This window comes from Rhinolophus sinicus, chromosome 16, assembly GCF_057876585.1.
Source record: "Rhinolophus sinicus isolate RSI-liver-muscle chromosome 16, RSI-T2T, whole genome shotgun sequence".
Classification (NCBI taxonomy): Eukaryota; Metazoa; Chordata; class Mammalia; order Chiroptera; family Rhinolophidae; genus Rhinolophus; species Rhinolophus sinicus.
In genome coordinates this window covers 88,370,406-88,393,135 of record NC_142516.1, presented here as the reverse complement: position 1 = coordinate 88,393,135, position 22,730 = coordinate 88,370,406, and the positions used below count along the sequence as shown (strand labels likewise).

Here is a 22,730-nt window from a genome sequence, read left to right as displayed (position 1 = left end):
TTTCTTTTACTCGGAAAAGTGTCCAGACACATCTGGACATAAATGATACGGTGACCCACTTCTAAGGTCCCCTCTCTGACCTCATCCCTTCCACGTACACTCAGAACTGCAGATACCCTGTCCTTCCTTCAGTTGCTGGCACGATGCTCACGCACTTCCAGGCCCCTGAACTGCTGTGCCCTCTGCCAAGACCATGTTGCCACTCTGTCCAGACAGCAGGCCCTGAACGGCCTCCGACACACAGCTGGTCACCACCTCACAGGTAGAGCACAGGCATCTGTCACCTGGGTTACACTTTATCTCCCAGACCGGCCGACACAGCGGTACCAAGGTCAAGCACACTGCCGGCCACCTAACAGGCGTTTATCAGACATTTATGCAGAACACACACATGTCCCTGTGTCAAGCTGAAGCGAAAAGCACTGCTTCACCATACAGATCTGAAGCATACACTAAGCGAACAAATATAGAGGACCTGCTACAGGCAGCAGGGGCTGCCGGAGCGGATTCCTGTACTTTGGGGACACACTGATGACCAGAAAACACATAGAAAGCTGAACACTACCACCAGGAATGTACAGAAGGCTAGTTTTAAATCTCTCTCCTGACAAGGATTATAAATTACTGACAAGGAAATAAATAATAAGGGCAAACATTTATTGAGTGCTTATGCTATGTAAGACTTTACAAAAATGAATACATTTAATCCTCACAACAATCTTTGGAGTAAAGTAATATTATTCTCTCTAACAATTAGCAAATTAATTCACAAAGTGGTTAAATAATTTGCCCAAAGTCAGAGTTAGTAATGGCACAGGTGGGGCTCACCGTCCCTTTCCCGCTGCTATACGGCCTGCCTCTTTACAACAGCGTGTGTGCAAATTCTGCCCTCTTTAGGAGGAAAACTCAGAAAAGAAACAAAATGGGAGTACACAACATTACATGTGGCATGTTCTAGAGTATGTAACTAGCATTTGACCTACGCGATACACCAAAAACTGTCACTTTAATTCACACTGTAGGACATTCTACAAGATAAAAATGTCTGTGTTGTGAAAAACAAAAAAGACTATTCTAGATTAAGGAGACCGAAGAGAATGACAACTAAATACAACGCGTAACCTGTGGTTAAATCCTGGATCAAAAAAATAACCTACGAGGAAAAGGCTATAAATAGCATTACTCAGACAACTGGAACCAGAGTTACATTAGATAATATAAACAGGCCAAGTCTATCAGGAGTACTGAGACTACGCATTTAGGAGACATGCTCATGGTGGTGGGGGCAGATGCACATGCGTGCGTACACACACACAAACACACACATATCCACATACACACACACACTCTCATCACATATACACCCACATCTACATGCACACACATACACATACACACACGCACACAAACACATCCACACACAAGTACTCACACATCCACATACACGTACTCACACATCCACACACGCACACAACACATCCACACACGTACTCACACATCCACACACGCACAAAACACATCCACACACAAGTACTCACACACACACGCATACAACACATCCACACACACGTACTCACACATCCACACACGCACACAAACATGCACACACACGCACACATATACACACTGATACACACATGCACGTGCACACACACACATATATACACATACACACACGGACATACAGACACACGAGGGAAATTGAATGTGACAAACATTAACTGAGACTTTACCAGGGAAAGGTCATGTGTATGCTGACTGTACTATTCTTTCAACTTCGCTGAAAGCTTTTTATTAGGTTGGTGCAAAAGCAATTGTGGTTTAAAAGGTTAAAAATAATTGCAAAAACTGCAATTACTTTTGCATCAACCTAGTATTTTGTTCAAAATAAGAAGCATTTAAGGGTGGGAGGGTTGAGAGTTTTTTGGAGAATACAAGTGATCACACACACACACATGCACATGCATGTCAAAATCTGCCACACACTTGTGTCCACCAAGATCTCCAGAGTACAGTGGTTCCCGTGATGGGGGTCAGGGGTCCGGGGCCGGGGGGGAAGCTGTGATAAATGAGCAGCTCAGGGCAAGTGAGTACCACACCCAAAGGCCTCGTCAAACAACAAAGTTTAAATAAAGGCAGAAAACCAGTATTGTATCACAGAATTGTACACCTGAAATCTATGTAACTTTACTAACAATTGTCACCCCAATAAACTTTAATTAAAAAAAGAAAGAAAATCAGAATGAAGAGAAGAGAAAGGTTGGAAACTGGGGCAATTTTTTTCTCCTTCTGTTACACCCAGAATAAAACAGCCTTCCCTCTGCTCACACACGACACGCACTCATCTAGAGCTCATTACCCATCACCCCTGCAGTGCTAACGTAGTGTTTCTGAAGGGAAAGCAGTTGGACTTCACTGAGTGCCAAAGTCAAGCTGGTCATTATTAAATGTCAGAAATTCAGAGACTGTGGTGAACAGTCAGTAGGAACAGGTATGACAGTAGCTCCAAGTTGTTTTAAAGCTTTATGCATGTGTTATGAATCACCATTCCTAAGCACCAGCATTTCAGATTCACTATACTTCCTTCGTTGAGCGTGGAAAGGAACATCTTGTGAAAAGTATCCAGCTAGACAAACAGCACACATGGAATGTGTGCTGCCTTCTCCTAGGAGAACACCTGGAATTTGGGGGGCGGGGGGCGTTAAAAATGAAAAATAGGAAATGAATCTCTCCCAAAAGTTGTGAGGCTGATAATTTTCCTCACATTTAAAAAAAAAGCATAAAGTAATAAATGTGCACATCCTGTAAAATGTTTGACTATCACAGTATATATGACATACAAAGACCTTCACTCCCACCCTTTGGCTCCTCAAGCCAGAGGAGCCTGCTGAACAATTTGGTGCTTTTTCTCTACAACCTCTGACTTCACGTGCACTTCTGTGACACCCGGTTTGTCCACACTGCTTTTCCGGACATTCACCAATGTCTCCTGATACTTACCAAGCACATGGAAGGACGAGGAGAAAGGCTTTCAAATGAGTCCAAGATCACCTTTTATTTACAAGCCCAATCCTCGGAACGAAACCACGATGACAAAAGACCTAACCTCTAGCAATCTCTTCAAAGAAACAAAACCCAGACCACCAGCTCAAATAAAAAGCATTATTTCACGAAGCAGCAAGCCGGCCGTCATGCACGTAAGGGATTTTCAAACACGAGCCCACAGAGGGCTTGGCCATGAAGGCTGCCCCTTAAAACTGGAGCAGGCAGGAGCAGCCTCCATCCAGCAGGGGGCGCCCGGCGCGCCGGTGCCCGCAACCGGTGCCCGTGGACTCACTTGGGCCTCTGCAGGACGTAGGTCAGCAGGAAGGTGCGCAGGGACTCGATGCTGCCCTTCTCCAGGAGGACCCACTCGCGCACCACGGCCTCCATGATGGCTGTGGCCGCCTGGAACAGGACGTAGTCCACCTTGCTGGTCTCTGCAGACGGAAGGGGACACATTCTTTAGACTGCGGCTCACCGTCCCCTGAGCACTCTGCACTTATTAATTTTGAAACAGAACTCCGCGGACAAGGAGGAAGGTGGTTACCTGCTCTTTTTATCCAGTGACCTCGCTCTAGCACCACAAAAAGGTTAGTTCCTCTCAGGAGACACCTCAGGCAGGTGGCAGCTAATCACCGATCACAATTTTCACAAACTTTCCTCACCTCTCTTCAACTGTTACTTCCAAAGCATGAAGAACTAAAAAATAACACAGCTTTAAAAAAAATAAAAATAAAAATATAAAGCAATCAGAAAATGTCTAAGAGATCCTCACCCTGTGCAAAACAACGTGGCGCCCTCAGGACACCTTGCTAAACCTGCGCTGGAACGTTGCTACGTGTGATGAGCCGTGCTGTTAAAACGCTGCAGTCTGTGGAGGGGTGAAGTTTTCAACAGGATGACCCATCTCCAATAGCAAGTTCAGAAATCAACACAAACACATCTAGGTTATCTTCATCAAAATGTTTTTAAAAAAGAGTCACATTTACACAAGGTGAGAAGATCTCCTGAATTTTCTGATTGCAGTACTGATTAAACTGAGTAAATCCCAAAACTACACTTAGAAAGATCCGGCCTTAACTTGCAAGTTATAGTATCTGAAACTAAAAACTGAATCAGGAGGGGGGAAAAAATAGAAAATTAACATACCTAAAACTATTTGATATTAATTTTCTATTTTCTTTTGTTCACCAAAACCAGTCGGTTTCCAAACAGCATTATCAGAAGGGAGAGACAGTCAAAATGAAGTCAAGAAAAAGTGGGAATTTTCTGAAGCTCTAAAAATAACCATCATGTGAAACCCATGAAAAATGTATGATCACACTGCAGGTTATTTGCCAAGATCACGAGACTGGGGCATCTGAAAGCCATGAGACTCACCCTGGGCACAGAATGGCACCTTCAAGAATTTATCAGAAGAGCATGAAGACACTCAGGCACATCCTTCTCTCTCCTAGTCAAACTCGGGTCATTTAAACATCTTACAAATGCTCCTGACACAATTAGCTATACCCTACATAAAAGGTACACACTACATAAATTCCTATTACATTAGACTGCTACCTAGGAGTTTTGAAAATACCAAAAACAAGTAAGAGGAACCAATTTGGACCTTTCTTAAGTTTTATTATTCCATGCTACCTTAACATGAATTCTAACTGAGATGATCATCAAAACTCACAAAAAATTAGAAACTTTAAAATAGAATCAGTAAATAAAGCAACAGCTTCCAAAAATGTGAACTTATTAATTAAAGTTCCAGGAGAAAAACAAATAAGTGTTTTATTCAAAGAGTATTTGAAACAGAAACCAGCTTTATCTATTTAAATCACTTAAGGAGAAATATGGTCCTGAATCATAAAGGTAATTCAAATAATCTCTTATTAGAAATAAGAGATTTTTGAAAGAAAATGATGGCTGTTTGCCTATCTTCATATTCTATTACAACAGTAAAAATTTCCAGGACAAGAAACCTGAAATCTTTAACCACGGTTTTTTAACAAGGAAGCAAAATCTTAGGGACTCAAAGAATTTTAGAAACAGAACTCCAAAGATCATGTAATTCAATTCCTGCATTTTACAGTTGAAGGAACTGGTGCAGCAAGAGAGTAAGAGAGGAAAGTCAAGCTCCCATGGCTGCCGTGTCCCTTGACTATGCCCCTTGAGTAGTACTGATCTATCCCCAAGTGCATACGCCAGCAAAGTCAAGAAGACCAAAGAAGTACCTGCGGGCTTTCAGGACCAATGGGACATGCTGACTTCTATCTGTGCTAAGGGAGGAATTACAGAAGGTGAAAGACATGCCATAGTTTTCAAGGTAACTCTCTTCCTTAGATACCTCTGTTTGGTGTCAAATGAAGATGTCTATACTACTGTTCCCATAAGAACCTGTCTCTACGAATGGAGGAATCTGGAAAAAAGAAAGCCAAATTCCAAATTTAAAACAAGGGAATTTCCTAACCCAATAAATTACACAGCTTCATGAAAACTGCTCTTATCCTTCAACTGCACGCACACATAGTATGAATGTGCACAAGATGCTTGAAGGAACTCTAGCAGCCCGCCAGCAGGAGACAGGCCTGGCAGTACATGTGAGACTTACTCTTGCTCTCAGCGGTAGGGATACTAGAAATGATCAGGTTTTCAGAGGACTCCACTCATGTAGAATTTCTAATGCTTTCAGGATGATTTTCTACAGACTGGGGCACTGTCTAGATGACCACTTTAGCAGGATGCTTTCACTTCCTACCACAGCAACTTCTTTAATAATCATGCAAATAAAACTCATTTCTATCTTGTCAGCCATCTGAAACCACACAGAGCCATGAAGACAAGAGTTAAAGTGAAGTAAGAAAGGAAAAGCACTCACTGCATTCTGATCAGAAAACACTTTTAATAGAAAAACAAAGCCCCTGCAAGCCAAGCCTCCCTGTGAGCTAGGAGTCCCCCCTCTGCCTTAAACACAGGTGCTGAAAGCCCCAGAGCCGCCGAGTGATGGCTGCAGTCACACCACCTCCAGGGGAGCTCCTGTTTCATCTGCATGGTCTACTTCTGAGACAGGAAGCGAAAGAAAGCTGTCTCTCCCTGAGAGAAAGGCAAAAGAATGCCATGAAGCTAGTTCTGAGAGCCAAACCGGCCCTCATGGCAGGGCAGTAGCTCCTTAACGAGAAGGGGACGCAGTTGACCCTGCCAACTGAGAATGTCCGCAAGTGCCAAAGACGTCGGAAGTGAAGGGTCCAAAAATGCTCTGGTGACAAAGTGCACACAGTAAAGAGTAAAGCCAGAAGGAAAACAAAAGGATAAGAAGAGAAAGAAGTGAGGGAGGAAGACATGTAAGAGACCAGAAAAGGGAAGCATCAGAGAGAAAGTCTCCCCTTTGCTAGAATGCATTACCCAGACGTTCTAGAAAATGACATATAATCCCTAGCTAAGAATGTGAAAATTCCGAATTGCGATTGACTGCCACCTGCATGAGAAGTCTTCTTAGAGGAATCAACCTTCTGTGCTGGTGGCAACTGAGCACGGAGGTAAGAGATTGTCTGTGAAGTTCAGAGTCAGCATCAGCATAACACAGGCTGGTCAGTACATCAACCATTATGCTCATAACACATGCCCTCAACCTCTTACACAGTTAGGGTTTCGAAACCCAACTAATTTCAAACACATGGCTGGAACTAGCAATACTGGTTTTTGAAATTTTATCAAGAAAACAAGTTTTCCAAACAAGCTCAAATCATAACAAAGCAACAGTACTTCATAAAATGTATATACTCAAAAAAGGAAAGAATGGCATAAACAAATACACTTTGATACAGTATTTATAACTTAGGTCGACTACTTCCCAACTAGTACAGGGTGACAACTGAATTACAATAGACAGTTGGACGGGAGCCCTAGCTGATGGACTTACAAACGCCATGAAAACCAGACTAGGTGACTAGTTTAACACAATGGTTTTCTAAATCTATTTGCTGAGCAATTTCCAGGCAGTAAGGATGAAGCAAGCCTCCCTAAATCCGTAACACTGAAGTTCCTGATGTTTAATTTTGCTTCTCTTAATTTAACGCTAAGTTAAGTACTCTCCACAATGTAACAAATTTTCTTAATGCCAGAAACAAATTCACCCAAGTATAAAAACTGACCGCTCAAAAAACAATTTAAAAAATTCCTCATTTAGAATTTAAAAGGTGGTTATTGAAACTGTTCCTCTAAAGGTGAGATCTAACTCCTGAGTGAGGCAGACCCGCCTGCACCACTGCTAGCTTCTTGATAACAGAAAACAGCATGTTTTGAAGCTTATCATAGTTTTAAAAGACCATGAGAAATGAGGTAATGGGGTCATGGCATTCACCTGTTTACAAAGTGGTTTATTAGTTCCTACATTTGCACCTCACAACAACTGAAGCCATTAAGGACAATGGCATCATTACTTCCACCTCACAGGTGAGAAGAGGCACCTAAGCCAATGTCACAGTCCCTACACCAGCTCCTGCCACTCCACCTAAGAATTCTCACTCACAACCCCTTCCACAGAGCACTTGTAACAGACAACTTAAACTGCAGGTGATCTCAACCTGGAGACCAAACCGAGTACTGGTGGCTAACGGGTAAGTCTTACTAAAAGCACAAGAATGAAAGGGCAGATATTTTAGTTCCTAACACTCAACTAACCAATTCTGTGGTCATGGAGACCTCAGCCTTTCAGAGCCTTAAATAAGGTTACAAAAAAATGGCTCCAATTAAGAAAAACAGCCAATGATAATCAGGTTATAAAACAACAATAACCAATGGAATCTCTCTCACTATTATTGAAAAATATCTAAGAGGCAGGAGACTATATATATGTGTATCTTAGAAAATGCCATCTTTGGAAAGAGATCATTTCTGTACATATGTCACATATAAGGTACTCATAAAACATTTTTTACAAGAGTAAAAAGCAATGCTTCATTTTAGGATACATAGTAATAACCTACATAAAACAAATATTTACTGAGCAAGTTGAGTACAAACTGTATGGTTAAAAAAAGAAAAACTATGGGGGGAAAAAACAATTGAAAAAAAAAGAAAACGTAGAAATCTCCAAAAACAATCTTAATTTTAAAATAGTGGGATAAGATACAGTACATTTCCTATAATAAATGATATCACACTTGAAAACAATTGAAAAAAAATCAGATTTTTTTTCCTCCATTCTTAACAGCTTTCATGTTACAGTTAATAATAAAACAAGTTATTGGATACTATATTTAGGGGAGGAAAATCCAAAGGAAAAGTTTTCTGTCTGGCTATATGGAACATCTTTAAAGCCACTCAGGAGAACGATCATTAATGAAAACCTGTAACTGTACAAACCTGCTTACTTTAAATGAAATTTAAAATATCTAACTTTGAAGACGGAAAAACTAGGTTTGATTACACAGAAATGTCTGTAAAGTGAATACTTACCCAGAATATGCTTGCAAACGGCAAATGGCGATTTTGATTTCCTAAACGATAAGAATATGTGCTCTGCGTGTTGACGCTGCTCATTGTTGACCATGGAAGGTGGTGCCTTGACAGTTAAAACGAAACAAACAAAAGAACAGAGCACACTTGTTTAATAAGAAAGCGTGAACAGCAGCAATCCTTCTACCCACAAGAGAAAATACCGGCACTTTTGGGGGACAACGGGAGAAATTCTTACATTTTTTTAGGAACTATAATATAAAACTTCATCACAAATATAAAAACAGTTTCAGGAAAAAGGAAGAAATTCCTGGCAAGATTTGGGTCAGAATCCTCTACTGTTGCCTACATTTTAGAAATGATACTTCCTTAACTATTTTTTGTACTTTTAAAAAACACAGCTAATTTACTGCCTTTTATTCTAAAATATACCACTCCATCTAACTTGACTGGTTCAAATAATTTTGAAATTATTTAGCACTGGTGAATCCAAAGTTACTAAAATTGATTTCTAAAACCACTCCTTTTAAGATAGAAGTATTATCAGATAATTCTACTCAAGTTTTCTAAAATCACCACTAAACCAGAAAAATTAGTGAACAGTAAAGCCTAGAATTTACAGAACTCCTCTCTGAATAATAATCAGCCAAAAAAGCCAGACATGTCTTAACAAAACAACTTCTAAAGTCTGCTCAGGTTTTTAAATTCCATTCTGTTCTAACGATCTTCCTTCTAGATAGAACACCCTCCGAACTAGACCTACCTTTGTACACAGTCCCCTTACGTGGCTCAGTTGTCTTTGACCTACCTGAAGAGAAGAGGCTGCTGGTAAAGCCTACCAATCAAAATATCAAAATTCTCAGTTTGGGAGGGGAGAGAGAAGGCAGATGGGAGGAAAATAAACCTTTGTGATTGTAACCAAAATAAAGCAGGAAAATCATAATTTCAACTATATTCGAAGAATCTGGAAGATGAAAAACATTTGCAACCAAGGACATTAGATCAATATTCATTATAAACTATGTCAACTGTGCAGCATTAGTCATTCTAATTTATTTTAAAATAGCAAAAGAAAGATGTGCATCCAAGAGAAATTAACTGACTTTGATGCTCTGGCCTAAAGGAATTCTTATAATTAGTTAACACCAGTTCACAGTACTATTCTTAACGATAGAGCGCCCTCTAGCTAAAAATGCAAACATTTCCAATAAAGAATTGTGTTACTGAATACTTTTTTTAAAGGCTTTATTAATAACATACTGTGAACAGCTAACTGTGTTAAATATAAATATACTTATCCTTCCATGCAAATTCTTCATTCCCACCATTTCCCCTAATTCAACAACTCACGTTTGTGTTTCTGCAAGATATTTTGTCACAAATACCTATTGAGTATACCTGAACACACCATATGCTAGTAAACACTACCTCAGGTAACACTGCTGGGAATGCAAATCAGCTACTGGCTACCCAGGGAATTTCTGAGTTACACATTCTTTCCTCTCACCACCTGTGAAAAGCACTACACAGGCAGAGTTTTGCAAACTAATATGCTACTTATACAAAAAAATAGTTCCTAAAGCTAACTGTCTTTGGACACCCTGATATGCACACAGTTAATAAAGTATAGCTCTGAACATAATTTTGATATAACAAAGAATGGTATTCCATTTATAAAATATCATATTTCATAAACAATGAGGTATAATGTAAAAAACAGATACATAAAGAGAAAGAAAAGAAAGGATCTCACTACCCCTCACAACAACCCTATGGGGGTAGAGACTTCTAGAATACCCATTTTACAGATGAGGAAACTTGCACCAGCCAAAAACATGTTTACTGATAGTCTGATTCATTCATGAAAGACTTTAAGTTAATAATAAGCTTTTGCTCAATTTTCAGTTTTCTATCTATAACCTCTCCTTTAACCTCTGGGGCTCCTATCTAAATGTAAATGCTGAAGGATACACTGTGTTACTTTTTAAATGAGTGGGCCTTCCAATGCCAGTGGTACTGCTGACTAGACACCTTGAACAACTCTTCTACTAAAACCAAATAAAAATGGTGAATATTTCAAAATGTTCACCCTAGAGACACGTGTCAACCCTGAGTGACCTGGGGTCTCCATTGTGACAGCTGCCCACAGTGCTGAAGACAGGAGATATAGCCGGGGCCCTAAGGTGGGGCTCTAACAGGACATCCCTCCACATAAATCTGGGACCCTCAGTGTAAGGGTAAACTATTTAAGAAAAAAGCAGATTGGGATCATTACACAAGAATTACTTCATGGGTCCGGCCCGGTGGCTCAGGTCTTTGGAGCACCGTGCTCCTAAGGCCAAGGTCGCCGGTTCGATTCCCACATGGGCCAGTGAGCTGCACCCTCTACAGCTGATTGTGAACAACCACTCTCCCTGGAGCTGGGCTGCCATGGGCTGCCATAGGCTTCAGTGAGCAGCCGGAGGTTGGCGTGAGCTCTGAACTGAGCTGCCGTGGGCTGCTGTGTGCTGCGATGTGCTGCCATGAGCAGCCAGCAGCTGGGGAGAGATGCCTTGTGCTGCTGTGAGCAGATGACAGGCGATGGACGGCCTCAGTCAAGGGGGAGTGCAAGGCTCATAACACCAGCATGAGTCAGGGAGCTGGGTCCTACACAACCAAACTGAGAAACAACAGCTTGAACTGGAGTTCAGGGGGTGGAGTGGAGGGGGAGTGGAGGGAGAGGGCGGAGGGGCGGGGGAGGGGGGAGGAGGCGGGGAGGGGGGAGGAGGCGGGGAGGGGGAGGGGGAGGAGAGAAGGGCAGGGGGAGGAGGCAGGTGGGACCGGGAGGGGTGAGGGAGGGGGAGGGTGGAGGAAGGGGGAGGGTGGGTTGGGGGAGGGTAGGGGAGGGGTGGGGAGAAGAGGGAGGAGGGGACGGGGAGGGGAGGGGGAGGGGAGGGGAGGGGAGGGTGGTGGGAGGAAAGAGTACTTCATTACCCACTACAATGGTACCTCGGTTTTCGAACATAATCCACTCGGAAGACCGTTCAAGTTCTGAAATGTTCGAAAACAGCCCAGGCCTCAGGATCTTGTACTCTGTGGAAGCCGCGTGACATATTTGACTTCCGAGGCGTGTTCAAAAACCCAAAGCATTTACTTCCGGGTTTACTGCATTTGTAAACCAAAATGTTCGTCAATGGAGACGTTCGAAAACTGAGTTACTACTGTATTCTGTGACAAGAACCTGAGCCAACTTGTTTTGATAAAAGGACATGCGACAGTATTCTGTATTCCTTTATGTCTGTAAAACACTTTGTTGATACAAATGTTAAAGGTAGTTGTATATATGAAGGTGACGAAAAATTCATTGTTTTAATCATTCTATTTAGCATTTATAAATCTAAAAATAAAAATGACATAATTATGAAGCAAAGAATATGGCTATTTTCATCAATATATGTGTCATCAATGTTTTCAAAAGTATTGTCTTGTGATGATTCTAATGCAAGAAAAGGAATTGGAACAATAAGAAAGAAGCTCCTAAAGGTGCATCTGCTATCTCAGATTAGTATTCATTTTGACAGTGGGAAAGCACCAAGCAGAAGTAATGACAGAAGCTATGAGGATGACTTGAAATCTGGAACCATTATTTACAAACCTGAAGATGAACGCAGAGAGACAGGCAGTCACACTCTGAGCCGCGCTGCCCAGTGTGGCCGCCACTCCCCACCTGTGGCTGCAGTGGGGAGCTCCTCCAGTGCTCACACCACATTCCCAATGCTCCACAGTCAGATGTGGCTCCTGGCTACCACGATGGAGAGTGAAGACACAGAAAGCTCCCTCTCCGCAGAAGCTGTCAGCTACTCCTCTAGGAGACATTTGCTTAACACAACAAGTATTTGGTGAGCGCTTACTATAAGGTTATCTTGATTTATAGGCTTTGATGCAATGTTCCCAGATACATTAAAGTACAAAATAACAGCATTTATAGAGCACTTACTGTGTGCCAGGCATTATACTAAACACTCCCTTTCAACGTAAATGAAATCATTTAATCTTCACATTAACTGTATCTTCCTATTTTAGAGATGAAGAAACAGACACGCAGGTTAAATGACCTGCCAAATGCTACAGAGTCAGTCGCAGGCCGTCTGGCTCCAGACCCTCCATGGAGCACTGCCTTTCAGGCATTTACTGAAAATGCCTGAAAACATTTTCAGTACCCCAGCTGATTATCACAGCACCTGAGGCCTCAGGCTAAGGCAGCCTGCATACCTCCCTAGGCTCATCTCATACTCCTGCCGTCCTCATTTATTCATTTTTTTCAGTCAACAAATATTACTGAGGAACTACTATGTGCAAACAAGATCCTTAACTGATACACATTAGAGTCTAGCAAGGGAGACCCGACATTTACTCACTCTCCATGTGTGCTTCCTAGTACAGCCAACAGGGTGAATGTTCTAGTATCACATCTGATTAGGTCACTGTCATTCCACCGACTTGTTCTCTAACCCCTGCCCCAAATCCACAAAATAAGACAGACCAGCTTTCTAAAATTATTAATCTTATTTGGATTGGGGCCAAATAATCTTATATTAAAACATGGAGATATTAGGATTAGAATGAAATTTCTATTATTTTTTTATGATAAATGTTGAGAAATTCTGAGCTTATACAGGCTGTTTTGGGGTACTCCCCAGCTTCCCCCACATATATGTATTCCCTCTACTATAAGAGTCACTTTGGCGTTAAAAATTGTTTGAGAATATTAAGACATGCCCTCCTACCCTGGCTTTGTTCAGAACCTCATCATCTCTTTTTGAACCAGGTCAAGAGCCTCCTAACTGATCTTGCTTCCCCTGCAGCAGATTTTCACCCTGCTGCTGTCACACGCGGAAAGCACAGGTCTGACCAGTCACACTACTGGAGGAATCCGGCTGATTATCACAGCACCTGAGGCCTCAGGCTAAGGCAGCCTGCATACCTCCCTAGGCTCATCTCATACTCCTGCCTTCCTCATTTATTCATTTTTTTCAGTCAACAAATATTACTGAGGAACTACTATGTGCAAACAAGATCCTGAACTAATACACATTAGAGTCTAGCAAGGGAGACCGGGACCCATTCATTAATCACACAAATAAACGTAAAATTCCAAATGTGGTAGGTGACAGCCACATAGCCCTCTAAGTGCAGGACAGGTGAGTTTCCCCTTTCAGGGCACATGTGCAGGCTTCCCTGAGACTGACTGTGCAGAGCCCCAGAGGGTCAGGTGAACCGTGAAGGGCACTGCAGGCAGAGGGACTAGCACATGCAGGGCCCTGTGACAGCACAGAGAAGGAATGAGAGACGGTGCAGCTACCGCAGAGAAAAGGTGACCGCAGAAGGGTTCTAACACACTGGAAAGATAAACACTTACCCAAAGCCTCACCACAAGAAGCAGTACTAGAACCTCGACTCAGACCTGGGGATGGGACTCTGAACCCACCACGGCACTATATGCATCCCCCACAGCAGTCTGCTCAGACACTGGGGCCCACAAATTACTATCAAAGGCTCCCCTTTGCCGGCAATGTGCCAGACACTGCAGACACACAGTAAGTCAACAATAAGCAGAAACAAACAGAAACCCTGTCCTCAGGGCTTACAACCCAGCAGAGGAGTCAATCACAGAATCAAACAAACAGCACAAAAGTGCAGGTGTAATAAATGGTACCAAAGCCAATGGTGCTATGAAAAAGAATCACCTAGTTCACAGTCGTCGGGCTTTTTTTTTTTTTTACGAAGTGAACCACAGCATTGCTATCTGAAGACTTAAATGTTAACTAGGCAAAACAGGGAGCAGTGTGTTCTGAGCCAAGGGTGTCCCTACCTGTAAGGTTCTGCAGGGGGGGATCAAATGCGACGGACCAGAGCCCATGGCCGGCCGTTCATCAGTGTGGCTGGCCTGCGCAGTTGCATCGGGCCCCGCTCTTAAAAGGGCCCATGTTTGGTCTCACACTCTGCTGTCGCCACCCTGAAATTCTTAATGATTTTACCCTTGCACTTGTGATTTGTAAGTGAAGCCCAATGGAACAATGGAGCCTGTGGAAGCCGTGAAGACAGGCTGGTGGCCAGGCGCAGGTGCACTGGCCTCCAAGGTGGCAGTGGGGCCGCACTGGCAGCCGCCAGGACCCACTGTGGGAGCAGCTGGCATGTCCCCCTGCAGTCGGTCCCTGAGGTTCCTGAACAAGGACTAAGTCCAGCCTGACAGGAACTCAAGCAGTCAACTCTGTCAGAAAATTAAGAACAAGAAGTACCCCTGGGCAGCGCGATAAAGCATTTCAGGGAGTTAGAATTCTTCAAGGAGTTTAGTCTCTGGTTTACAGAACTGCTACAGCAAAGCAACTATCTACAGGCTTAGAAATTAAATTGAAAGGTTGTCACATTCTATGGAAAAGAATGCTATTTTAATATAAAGCTCTGGACGTGCCATTTATTAACAAGGAAGACAATTTTACTTTTTTCTTATAATTGATACAATGGCAGGACGTCAACCACATAAGCAGCCATTTCTAATGACATGCAAATCATTTAAGCTACTTTGGGTTTCCTGTATGACCTCTCCAAGTAACAAGAGTTCTCAGAAGCAATAAATAATTCATCTAAAATTAAATTCAAACTCATATAAAACCGATAAAGAGTTAAATCTTTTTAGAAAAAAATGTTCTGAAAGAATCATCAGCTCTAAATGTACTAAAATTTCTACTCGTAAATAATTGATCAGAAATGTATCCAAACATCGTCTCAGCCTATAAAATACAGCTGTTCTAGTTAGTAACAGCTGCATCCGAGAAAGACCGTCCTCCAAATAAAAAAGTACCAGAAACGATGTGCAGTCTTGCATTTGCCAAGAGCAACTGACATCACTTCCAATTATACTGAGAATAAACGTGCTACAAGTAAAAATTTTCATGGCCTAATGCATTTGTACAAAAGTAAGCCAAAAATATCTTCCGACCAATCAAGATATCACACAAGGCATTATTTTTGTGTTGTACAAAATTATGATACCAAAATATTACTCTTTTGCAATTTGTAAGTTTGCTACTTAAAAAGTGTATTACTCCTATTAATTTTGTAAGTAATAAAATATTTTTAAGGAAATTTTTAAGGAAATAGCTTTCTATTTTAAAACCTCTAATGGCACTTTTCCTGCTTTTTGAACAAGGGGCCCTGCAAATTATGTGGCCAGCCTGGCTGAGACACAGAGACAGCAACAAGAGCCCCGGCAGGCTGGACTTTGGGGCGCAACCAGGAACTCTGCTGAGCTCTCAGAACCTCCCTAGAAAATCAGAAAGCTGTCAGAGGGGATGGGGTGAGCCTCAGCCTAGTAAGTCAGAACCATTAGTTAGGACAGAGGAGTCTGCAGTCATAACCACCACCAAGAACGATTATGCCCCTACTCTCGAACACTCTCTTTGTCACTTTATAGTGGGCCTAAGTTTTCCCACAATTATAAGTGAATAAAGCTTGGCTATCTCTTCTTCAGAATAAAGTTTACCGGTTTTCTAATACCCTGTTTCCCCAAAAATAAGACCTAGCCAGACAATCAGCTGTAATGCGTCTTTTGGAGCAAAAATTAATATAAGATCCGGTATTACATTATATTATATTACATAAGACCCGGTCTTACATTACATTATATAAAACCCAGTCTTATAGTAAAATCAGACCGGGTCTTATATTAATTTTTGCTCCAAAAGATGCATTAGAGCTGATTTTCCAGCTAGGGCATATTTTCAGGGAAACATAGTAGCTCCTTCTAAAAAGACATTTTTTTCCCTTTCTTTGCTAGCAAGGTTATGCCTAACTAGCAGTGATGAAACGATTTGTAGAAAAAAGAACAACCTAACTCAAACGCAAAACCACAAATCTAGTCTTTACTCAGCCTGAGCAGCTTTTCGTTTTCTTTGAGATAAAAATTATAGCACATTCAAGAAAGTAGCCATAGATTTTAAAAACACATGTAACATTCAATTTTATCAAAATTTTGTTATTTGTGATTCAATGTTTTGTATTGTGAAAAATTCAAACTATATTAAAACTTCAAAATTGAGGACTCTTGCCACTTCCAATCCCTATACAGCTATTCTTAAAAGTTTAGTATACTATATCTTCCAATTTTGTTTCTATGCATATACAAATATATACAGAGATTTTCTTTTTAATTTGGAAAACAATAGATCGTGCATCCTGTACTTTTTCTCCATTTATTGTGATCATCTTTCTATGTCCATTCAGATCTTTCTATTAGAAAAAAAAACAAACTACTACATATTCACACTTCTTGAGCGTTCCATAAGATTTCATAATACCACAATTTAAAAATTTCTTCCAACTAGACATTCACATTGTTTCAGTTCTTTGCTACTGCAAGACATATATACTACAGTAAACATTTTAGTGTATGTGCAAGTATTTTCAGAGGCTGAGTAATGGCAAGAGGTGAAACAAACAGATGAGACCAAAGACATGGAGATTTTTAAGGCTTTGGTAATTTAGTGCCAAACTACCGAACAAAAACTTGCACCTTTTTATACTTCCACTAGGACTGCCTGTTTACCCACACCTTTACAGTTTGAAACATCATTTTAATCATAGTATCTGGATTATTCTGTTCCAGCTTTCTATTCTTTTCCAATGACAATACTACAATGTTTCAACTACTGTAGCTTTTGAATACATTTCAATAATTGGTACACCAAGTCCTCCAAACCCTTCATTTTTCTTTTTCAATTTTGTTATTCTCATCCAATTATTCTTCCAGATATACTTTCTAATTAATTAGTCAAGTTTTCCTCCCACTTCAAAAAAGGGTGAGAAGTTAAGAGGAATTCTGAATGATATCACATTCAATCTCTACATTAACGAGGGTGGAATTGCCACCTTAACCAGACTGAATCTTTGGACAAAGAAACATGGACTTCATTTAATTCTGATCTTCTATATTCTTCAAATAAGCTGGACTGTTGTTTTTTTTCTCTTTTGCTTTTTATTTGTTGTTGTTTTTCTTAGTTAACTGGCTAGTTTTCTTTTTAAAAAAAAATGTTCCTTATTCAATAGTGTCCTATAATTTATTCCTAAGAGATTCTATTCCTAATGTTGAGAGCTTTTTTCCATTCTTAAGCTGATGATTATTGGAATAAAGGAAATTTTGCAAATGGTTTATCCAGCCACCTTACCAACAACTGTTGGTTCTAAAAGTTTTTGTTAATTTCCTTTGACTTTTTTTCTAAATATCACCTGCAAAGAAACATCTTTTTTTACTTTTCTTTCCAATATTTGCACTTACTCCTTTTTCTTTTCTTGCTGTTATCAGCTAGGCCCTCCAGAGGTGTTAAATAATCCTTACATTAGGACTTCCTGTTTACTCAAAAATATCACCACTTACTAGTGGTTTCGAAGAACTGGTGTTTTGGGGGGTTTTTTTTCGTATTTTTATCAATTCGTAGTTTATTGAATTTTTAATCACAAAGTGATGTTAAATTTTATGAACTGCCTTTTAGGTAACTATGGATGATTTCAAAGGTCTTTTCACATTTCTTCTCTGGACCACTGGCTATGTTCCAATTAGCTGAGTTTGACACAAGATCAACTGCAGAATACACATATAATTGAATTTTAAATAGAAACTTCCCGCTAATTAGTTTTTTGAGAAAAAGAATTCTGTTAGTGCTAGTTTTCTAATATCTAGTACTACAGCAGAGACTAAAAGACAACATTGAAATAAATAAAAATGCTTACTGAATATAATGCATTTTTCCGATAAGTAAATGCTATAATCAAAACTCTTAACTTTATGACATGTGCATTGCTGATTACAAAAAAATAAAAGCATTGCACCTCATACAGTGAGGGGCTCAGTAAATACCTACTAAGTAAATGCTCCAATGTTCCCAAACACACTGGCTCTCCTAGGTCTTCGTACCAATTTGCCGCGATACCCCATCCAATTGGAAAGCTCCAATTTGTCCTTCCTGGCTCGGCTCAAGGCTCACCTGTTTCGAGAAGCCCTTTCTAATTGCCTACCTCATCCTGAGATACATGTCCCACCTCTGCACTCTCACAGAACACCAAGATATATTCTGTTCTAAACTGTACCTAACAATTGCATACAGTTTCGCCTTTCTCCCTCCTTGCAAACAAGGTCTTTCTCTTGTCTCAGCATACATAGCACTGTACCTCCTATATACATACAGAAGAAATGCTCTAAAATAGCACAAAATGTATCTACAAATTGTCAGGTCTGTATCTGTAACCTGCTAAGTTCTTACAGTCAGAGGGTCTCACTGTTGAGAACGTTAGTACAGATGTGCGGCCTGCTTTACTGACTCTGGTATGTGTAACATCCTCTCAAAAATGTAGGGTGAGGTATCTTAAGCAAAAGCCAACAACTGAATCTTTTTGGAAACGAAATTTTCAGGCTGCATTTTAAAAATGCTCTATTTACACAATGTTTTCAGACCAGATCATTTCACTGCATACATTACTAATTTATAAAAGTCCTTCTTCATTCTAGTCTGTTCTCCTTCAAATTTATTTTCTAGCAAGTAACCTCACTGTCTTGAATCAGAAAGTTAAGCAGTATTTACAAGCACCTACAGAAAATATTCCGTTACTACTTGGGGAAGAGGGGTCACTATGCGGAGACCTATAAAACCCATAAATATTCTAAAGGGCCGACATACTACTTTATTTCACAGCTCATCCAATAACCTAAATAACGTTGAATATAGATGTTTACAGTGAAGCAACTGCAACATCCGAAAACACATTTCAAAACTTCCTATCAGAGTGTAAAAAATATAACATTTACAGTATTATAATATGTGGACTCTGAGAAGCAACATGATTCTGAAACGGAAGTCTGGTGCTCCGGGTTCTGGACCAGTCTTATGTCTAATCTGTCCTGTGACCTACCTTCGGCAAGTCACTTCTACCTTTCTAAACTTCAGCTTTCCCATCTGTATCATGGAAGGGAGAATGCTTAGACTAGGTTCTTATTTGTCAGGCTATTTCCTGAGAGAACCTGATAAAAAGCTATAGGCCCCATTACCAAAAAATGTACGGTTGCACCCCAAAATTTGCTTTCAATTTCCCTCCGACATCCATCATGGACTCCCTAAAATCTGTACTAAAAGATCTCTGAGATTGTTGTATACACTAAAACTCTTGTGCTTAGTTTCATGAAATATATGAACTACCAAATGGAAAAACTAAGCAAAAATAATTCTGAATGACATCACTAATTACTCTGAATCCCAAAACATAGTAATGGTTAAAATATATAGCAATTTTCTATAAACAAAATTTCCATTAGATGGACAGCCATATGACCCACAGATGGATTTATGATAAAATCACCCATTTTTAAAAATATATTTTAATGCTTCATAAGTAAAGGAGATTTAACAACCGTAACTACCCCAAATGAATTTGTTTTCCTGCTTCCTAGTCCCCTACTCTATAGATTAGGAATGACAGACCGGTAACACACAGACCTGACTTGGAGACCCCACTCTACCAGTTTCCTGGAAAATGTGGGTTAATCACTTAGCCCCTCCATCCCTTAGCCTACCAAATGAGAATAGAGGCCTCACAGTCAGAGAATTGAAGAAGGTGAAGTATATAATGGAGGCCTCATAGCCAGAGGACTGAAGAAGTACAGTGCCTCTCAGAAAGTCAGCACTTAATCAGTGTGAGCGAGCATCACTAATAAATTGGAATGCAGCTTTCATACTGGGAAACGATGCAGTAACTGCTCCTCTTACACATTTTTGGTAAACATTTTTAAATATTAAGTAGAAATTTCTAAAAAAAAGAATTTCCTATGTTTAATAATATCACATCTTTCCCAATACTCTTCTCCTCTGGAAAGATTTGAAAGTTGTAAACAGATACCTACACAACATATTCGAGCGGTGGTGAGGCAAAGTGAAAAGTGATCCAGCTTTAAAAGGCCAGGTTGATCTGAGTTCTAGACCTAATTCAGCCACTCAGGTGATTTAAACTCTCTCTCTCAAACTAGTAAGCTGTTGCAAGGAGTACTGAAGTATGCAAAGCACCAAGCACACCGTCTTGTGTGCAGTATGCACTCAAACAATATTTACTCCTATTCCTCTCAGCTATTCCCTTACAGATGATAAAATTAGCTTTCCCAGGGAAGAAGGAGGCACTGGCAAGCATAAATCCTAATATTCAGGCCAATAATGGACACTAATTTTCTCTTATCAATGTAAGAACTAAAGCAGTGCAGTTTGGGTCACATACTCCTTCCAGAGTCTAATGAAAATGGGGCTCCTAGAAAATTTTCAGGTATTTCAGGAAATGCCCTGCCAGGGATCTTAAGAACTTTGTATTAAGGGAGATACTGGCTACATAGTTTTTTGTGGACTTAATTTGCAAGAGTCTGAAAACGCTATCTACTCAGTTTTGTGACAAAATGTTTCACTTAATTTTGGTTATAAGGAAGCAAGTAGATTTTTTTTTTTAACGCCCCCTTAAAAAAAAAAAATATTGGGGAATATTGGGAAACTGTGTTTCTCCAGGGCCCATCAACTCCAAGTCATTGTCCCTCAATCTAGTTGTGGAGGGCGCCAAGGGCAGCCCCAAGTCCAGTCACAGGTTTTAATCTTAGTTGCAGGGGGTGCAGCCCACCATCCGATGCAGGAATTGAACCCGCAACCTTGTCGCTAAGAGCTCATGCTCTAACCAACTGTGCCATCCAGCTTGTTGTCTTCAATCTAGTTGTGGAGGGCGCAGCTCACTGGCCCATGCAGTAATCGAACTGGCAACCCTGTTGTTCAGAGCTCCCGCTCTAACCAACAGAGCCATCCAGCCGCCCCCTATATCCTTTTTATTAGACATGTCAATTCCACGAGCTAAATTTCATGGACTGTCTGGTGTTGTGTGCGAAAACAACACCTGATAAATGAACTACAAGCTGTGCTATAATTAGTTCAAATATTTTCAAGTGTGATGTTCAAATCAAAAGGAAAAGAAAAAAATCCAAAAAGGTAACAAACCTGGCTGCATTCAATTCTTACAAAGACAGGATCAATTCAAGGAATCAAAGGAGCCTCTAAATCCCCAAAAAAATCTACAAATACGGAAGTCAATTCAAACTACAAAACCGCAAACACACACACACAGTTCACAAGTAGCTGAGTCCAGCCTATCCTGACGGCAGTCCCTGCGAGGAAGCCTTTTACCCTCCATCCTTCCCGAACTCCCTGCGTAAAGAACCTCATCTCAGAGCTGTTCAACGCGTCACGTCGGAATGAAGTGAACGTGAGACCACGAGGAGTACCGGAAAAAGTGTGGCCCCAGTGACCTTGGTCCCAAAGACTCCCCTCCCTCCGGCTTCCATCCCTCCACGTGCCCCCGCCGTGGTTACCCCGAAGCCGGTGAAAGCGCTTGGGGACCCGAAAGCTGCTCACAGCTCCGGCCGGACCGGCCCTCGCTCCGGGCACCTAGTCCAGCGGCACGCGCAGGGCCCAGCGCCCGCCCCCGGCCCTATACCCAGGCTGCGGGCAGATGCGGGTGGACACGGCGGCCCAGATGACCCTGTTCCCCCAGCCGCACAAGCACGGAAGGCGCAGCCCCAGGAAGGGGACGCGGCAAGAGAGCAGGATGGAGACCCCCGCGCCATACCGCCGCCTCCCCTCGGCGGCTCGGGAAGGCCCAGGAGGCCCACTGGGCGGCGAGGTGGGCGCGGCTCCCGGGAGGCCGTGGATGCTGGCGCGGGGCGCGGCGCGCTCACCATCAGAACTTTGGCCGCGTTCTCCAGCTGAGCGATCACTTCTGGGGGGCCCAGCGCCGCCGCCATCATGGTCTCTCTTCAATGACGCGCCATGCGCTGCATTCTGGGAGCGGCGCCGCGGCTGGCCAATCAGCGCACCTGGAAGGACAACGCGCTCCCGAGCAGCTCTGACGGGCCGGCGTGGGGGCGGGGCCGGGGAGGGGCGCTGGGCCGTCGGGTGCGGGGGACCCGGAGGGAGCGGGGCGGGTTGGCGGTGAGGACAGCGCATGCGTGCTGCTGGCCTGGGTTTTTTCGGAGGCTGGTGACCATGAGCCCCGGTCCCGCCCAGACGCCGGCGGTCTCCTCGGTTCTCGGATCCGCTCTCCGCCCCGCGTGGGGGTCTGCCTTGTGAGCGAGTCCTCGGATGGCCCTTCCAGAAGGCTTGCATTTTGCGTCCCAGCCTCAGTCCCTCTTGGCC

General features: G+C 41.9%; 1 protein-coding gene across 4 annotated transcripts in view; it reads right to left on the bottom strand.

Annotated features, from left to right (window-relative positions):
* Nucleotides 1–22,417, bottom strand: part of XPO4 (exportin 4) — an 84,142-nt gene extending 61,725 nt beyond the window's left edge. Inside the window, exons 1-4 of one of the 4 annotated variants that reach the window (XM_074330132.2) lie at nt 22,274–22,292; nt 8,491–8,596; nt 3,590–3,741; nt 3,338–3,479 (exon numbers count right to left, since the gene is read on the bottom strand). In XM_074330132.2, the coding sequence (XP_074186233.1) occupies nt 3,338–3,432 (95 nt within the window). In that variant the 5' untranslated portion in view covers nt 3,433–3,479; nt 3,590–3,741; nt 8,491–8,596; nt 22,274–22,292. Of the gene's footprint in view, nt 1–3,337; nt 3,480–3,589; nt 3,758–3,817; nt 3,914–8,490; nt 8,603–22,273 lie in introns of those variants that run through there. The other 3 variants (XM_074330133.2, XM_019715688.3, XM_019715690.3) reach the window with 3 other exon arrangements.
* Nucleotides 22,418–22,730: the final 313 nt, after the last annotated feature.